The 6,000-nt window shown below is 33.2% G+C and overlaps 1 protein-coding gene across 1 annotated transcript in view; it reads left to right on the plus strand.

The window, feature by feature from the left end:
- Window positions 1-4,487, plus strand: part of LOC108905399 — a 30,995-nt gene extending 26,508 nt beyond the window's left edge. Inside the window, exon 2 of the mRNA XM_018708235.2 lies at window positions 3,681-4,487. Coding sequence (XP_018563751.1) covers window positions 3,681-3,790 — 110 coding nt within the window. The 3' untranslated portion in view covers window positions 3,791-4,487. The remainder of the gene's footprint in view (window positions 1-3,680) is intronic.
- The last annotated feature ends 1,513 nt before the right edge of the window (window positions 4,488-6,000 follow it).

A 6,000-nucleotide genomic window follows, 5' to 3' on the forward strand; every position in this document is an offset into this window, starting at 1 on the left:
AACAACTACTCTACCGACTAGCATTGGATTACACCAGCAATATCATTAAACACCGCTAGAATTTGTCGGACACTAGAAATATGTATGAACACACTTATCTTTTTTCTGATGATGAAATTCTTTTTATAAAATATCGTGTATGGGTATGGGATTTATGAAAAAAAAAGATTACTTTATCGCGTTGTTGATAAATCTGTAATGTTTTTTAGTAGTACTTTTCACACACTGTATTTAATGTTAATAGTAAAAGTTTGTGTGAAAAGATTTGTCATTATTTAATACCCTTTTCAAGAATTTTAGATGAATTATCCAATAAGTCCACGCGGATTTTCCGCTGACGACTAACGAGAAACGCGAGAAGGAATCCCATTAGAATTCCCGAACTAATACGAAAGCGAATGCATCCGTTTCACCAGTCTTTTTCTTAGAACGATCTCAAACCGGTAACCCGTGAAACGGGACCAACAATGAGGCAATTAATCTTTTTTCTGCAAACCTAGCCCCATTGTCCCTCTCCTCTATTACTAGCGCCCTTTCCGCAAACTATAACTGTCAGCAAGTGACGAGGAAACGTCCATCAAACAAGGGGTCAGCATCTTGGTCGAGGGACCCGATTCGCACCCTTCCTTTCTTTGAGCTGGGATGCGGCGCGCAACGTACAAGTTAAGGTCACGCCACAAGTTAAAAACCCCCGGCCCTGCCATGAATAATAATGGTAATAACTGCACACGTGGCGTTGGGCTCAATTACGGACCCTGAGTCGCACAGGTTCTCACGGTGCGTACTGCTGCTAGGTGAAGATACAAGAGATGTAGACGCTCAAAAATCCTTCAAACAATATTAGTCCAGTTTCCCTTATAATTTTGCCAAACAGTACCGATTTTCATAAAAATTTGGATTTAGGTTGCTTTTACCTTGGGGTGGATGCCACCCCTTCTCGGGGGTGAAAAATGTTTAATTGAAATTGATATATTGTGATATAACCAAAAACTAATGCATTTTTTAGGGAATACTCGTCGAACCTTTTTTAAAGTGCTTGAAAAAACCTTTATTTTTATTTTTTATTAAAAGTCATCAAACCTATGCGAGTTATGACGAAAATAAAGTTGGTCCAAATTTTTTTTCGGCGACAAAACACATGAAAATCACCTCCTAATTACCACCCCAATTGAAAATAATCGTTACCATTTTACAATTTACTTTATTTATGTACTTGTAATATGCTCTAGAAGTTTGACCGGTTTAAAGTTTTGAAAAAAGTTGGGCTTGAAGTGAAAAAAGAATTTTTGGAAAATATTGTCTTTTCTTCAAAATAACTCAAAAACTATTAATGATACGCAAAATATTGTAGAGTATAAAATTGTAGGTTCTGCTTTTTTGAATCCTTACAAAAATAAGAGCTGAAAGGATATTTAAATTTGAAATTTGATCTTATAGCCCATGAAAAAATCTACAAAATGTAAATTAAGCGAGTTATGGGTAAAAAAACCAATCATATATTTTTGCAGATATCAGAACACGTATATTGAAGCATTGATTAATACACATTACAGCTATATTTTAGGAATAGAAATAGGAATTTTAGGAATAGAATAGAAAATTAAGACGAGAGTGAAGAGGATTATTTATGTTATTTGCAATAAAAAAAAATTGTTATAAAAATAAAAAAATTAAAATCCATATAAAAATAAAATTCTTATTTTCCCTATTTTTGATTGCAAATTTTTATCAGTAGGGTTTTTTTAAGGTTTGGGAAAATAAATACATTACATTTTAAATAATCAAAATATTGTATTATATTTTGAACTAAAAAGAAAATTTAACTATAATTGTTCGTTTTTTTTACAAGGGGTGGTTTTTATAAGGGTTAAAACTTATAAATAAATAATAAAAAATTGAAACAGTAAAGAAATCTTAATTTAATGTCACTATATGATTAAATTATTCCAAGGTGCTGAATAATATTTTTTAACATTATTTTTTAATGATTACTGTCATAGGGGTGGTCTTTAGGGATTGACAATTTTCAATTCATCATAATTACTTTAAAAAAACAACCCCCGGCTCAGGGTCAACTTTAAAGTATAGGGTAAGTAGAAACTAAATCCAAATTTCGGAGCAAATCGGTGCTATTTAGGAAAATTATACAATAACGCCGTATTTTGCCTTCAATGACTGGACTGTATTGAGGATATTGTTGAAATGTCTGTCAAACAAATAGGAACCAAAAAGTACGTTATACCAATGTGTTACACTCCGTATAATTAAACATAATACATTACCATTTTCAACTGTTGTTCTGTACTGAGACGTGTTGCTTGTAGTTTTGATAGTTGACTTTTGCTCTTCACTCTCATATCTCATTTTATAGGTTAAATTATGTGAACCTAGAACTCCATTTAGGTAATTGGAACATTAATCACTGCTTTAAGAGTTTTATCTTCTTTCTGCTTTGAAAAATGACGAGTGTTCAATTTAAGGTTCTATTGAGGCGATTATGAACAACATTTCCGCAAAATATTGCATGGACAAAGACAAAAATAAAGACAATTCTTATTTGTTTTCTAAAAAACATTGTCTTGCAGAAAACTTCAGTTAACGAAGTTTGCAGTGCTTCGCCAATAAGATTGTTTTGAAATGTATAAAAAAATAAGACCGACATTGAATATAGTTAGTTTGCTTAAACCATCCTGCGATTGGGACTTGTTCCCGTTGGAAAGTTAGTTAAATTTGACACCGTCTCGGACGTCACAATGGGCCGTGGATTCACAACATGGGTTCCTAGCTGAGTTCTCACGTTTCGAATACGTACTCGTATTATAATTTACCGACCATATGACCTAGTTCATATCCGGGTAGGGCACATTTAACTGGAACTGATTAAATTACGCACTGCGTCTTTTCAGTGGGATACGCGCTACCGTAGGGCCGTTGACATTCCATAGTAAACAACGTAGTGCCACAGATGTCGGTTTTTTATTGTCGTTTTTTCGTTTACTACAACGTTTTACGTGTGTGCATCTTTGGTACAAATGTTTTGTTCGGTATGCACATTATTAAAGACCTAATGAAATGCTGTCGTGTGACGGGAACGGGGAAGCCCCGAAATGTCAAACCAGGTACCGTGATGGAACGTTTGAGGATGCTTTTTATAATGTGGCGTAATAAAAGTTACAATGTAACGTTTTTAAGTTTCTTTAATTACCTACTTTTACGGCTCATCTTCCTAGTAATTTTTTTATGTTGTAACATACTTGGTAAGGTTTTACCTTTCGGAGAAAAGTAAACAAACAACGGAATATTTGTCTACATGTCAAAAATTATGTTTCCATAATCCTGATGTAATTCGTAGAACATTTTATTAGTACCTTTCGCACTAACTGTTATACATACATGCAAAACCTTTTTAGGGACGCCTATGAAACTCATTAAATTTTATTGCTAGGCGTTTTTATACATGTTCAACTGACTTCAGAAAGACTGTACCAGTATTTGAAAAACCAGTCACAGACAAGTAATCGACTGGAGTCGAGAATTCATATCTACCGAGCAATAGCGCGGCAACAAAACACAACAACTAAAAATCTATTAATCGATGGTTCGTGACTAATTTCTATTGTATTTCGATTATTTTTTTTAATGTATGATTCTCGAGTTAACGTATGTCTCTTTCTTTCCAGATTTCATGGTGGAAAAGAAGCGGTCAACATCCGATCCAACAAAAAAGCCTGATTGGGCACCCATGGAGCGGCCGGCGAAAGTGCCGAGGCTCCACGACACCACAAGTTAAAAGACGGAACAACGCGTTCAACCTTCTTCCACTTTGTTGTTACAAATCTCGATCTCGAAAAAATTATTTTAATATTAATGTAAAGTACAATTTTAAGTTTTGTTTCTTGAAAGAAATTTAATTAATTATAAGTTTTTTGTACAGTTTAAGTACTATATTTTGTTTGTCTTTTTATAGACTTTATGTATTTATTTTAAAGTAGAGTTTTTTTTTCTTTCTTTTGATCTCCAAAATCTTTCATTTGTTGGTGGTTTTTCATGTGGGTTACCTAAGACTCATTTCTTGTATTTCATACATAAAAGTGGGTATCGAAATCATCAAAATATCACTGGAACGCTCACGAAGTAGTAGTTCTAGCTATTTTTTTGGGACGTGATATTCGGGTAACTGCCGTCATTCAGTACAAAAATTATTTTTAGGTTAACAACCGAAATTCTACTTAAAAAAAGGTATTTTTTAAGAGAGCCGTATTATTTTTTTGTAATTTGTAAGTAGGTTTATCGGAACGTATTAATTTTATCATTGTTATCTTCTTTAATTCTAACGCACACGCTTTCAGTCATCGATAGCTAGAATTATGTATTTCTACGCAATTTTCAGCCACATCACAATTCGCTTTAGTAACAAAAATATATAAGTAAACTCCCTGACATTTAAAATAAGCTTTTGTACGTTCACTTTAACCGTATTTTTTATTTTTCGATCTCTAAATATTAAGGCATAGAATTAAAAAAATTGTACAGAAATTTCAGAGGATATATTTTATTTATTTCGTTAAGGTGAACGTACACGATCCATCTGGTTTTGGGCAAATATGTCGGCTTGTGTGCAATGGTTGACCCTTCGAGGTCGTTTGTAAATAAAATGAAGTTAACTATTTGTTCAAATGTTTTCAGATCCCATCACAATTTCGCATGCATCATTTCATTAAGTACAGAACTGTTGAATCATCATCCTAAGATGCGGAATACCCAATGTATTATTTTAATGTAATTTAAGAAGAAAATTTACAGCTTATATGTTTTTGTTATGAATACTCAGAAATTATTGGCGGTTCCGACAAATTATTCTAATTTTTTTTTTGGTTATCATGTTCTACAAAATTGTTAATTGTGATTGGTTACAGGCAATAAATTAATTTCATAGAAGTAAAAACACCTATGGTTTCGCCTAGTTTTCTCATTACCTCCCTTATTAAAGAATTAGTAGAATATACAGGCTTCTTCACTTGTGTATATTTTTAAAGAACGCCTTTGAAGAAACAGCCAAGTGTCCAATTTGTCTAGGAAGCGCTCACGTCCTTGCAATGCGTGGTATGAATAGCCAAAAGGAAATTAAACGAAAACGGGAGGAAACCTCGACATAATTCCCTCCGAGCTGAATTTTTACATAAACGTTATTTGAGGTGTCAAATCCAAATCCGCATAAATCACAAGTCAATATGACTACCCAAGATATTGAATTTGTAGATAATTTAATTATCTCCAAGATTGGTCTCTTGCAATTTTCTCCAAAATCTGGCCTTTTCGAAATATTCAAGGACACAGTTTCAACTGTTCAATGCGTTGGGCGCCAGATATTCGCGAAAAAACTTTGGTTTTGAAACTTTGACCTTGAATATCTGGAAAATGGTTTCGGGAGAAATGCAAGAGACCAATCTTGTAAATAATTAAATTCTCTACAACTTTCACTGTGGCCTTATGGATTTCGAACGTGAGATTTTTGCAAAAAACTTTAACCTTCTATATTTTGGTTAGCCATGTTGTGATTTTTGCGATTTTGGCTTTAAAGTTTAAACTTTTTTTAAAAGGTTTTCAAACTGTTCTACCATTGTAATCATTGCTACCAAGATCAAAACAGATCTTAAGTTAAATAATATGGGTGTATGAAGCTTCATATTTAGCATATTCTGGCAAAATTTCAATTCAATTTTTTAAGAAATTTATGTTATCGCCAGGGGCAGATCCATCCGGATATAAAACATATGGACAATAACTATTGTGCTACGTTAACCAAAGAGCGTTACAATATTTTTAGGAAAATGGTATTCAATGTTCGTCAAAGTTGGTTCATTAACATGTCACGTTAACATGACTACCCAAGATATTGAATTTGAAGATAATTTAATTATCTACAAGATTGGGCCCTTGCAATTTCCCCCAAAACTTCGCCTTTTCGAGATATTCAACACAGTTTCAACTGTCCAATGC

The sequence above is a fragment of the Anoplophora glabripennis genome, unplaced genomic scaffold (assembly GCF_000390285.2).
Source record: "Anoplophora glabripennis isolate ALB-LARVAE unplaced genomic scaffold, Agla_2.0 scaffold42, whole genome shotgun sequence".
NCBI lineage: Eukaryota > Metazoa > Arthropoda > Insecta > Coleoptera > Cerambycidae > Anoplophora > Anoplophora glabripennis.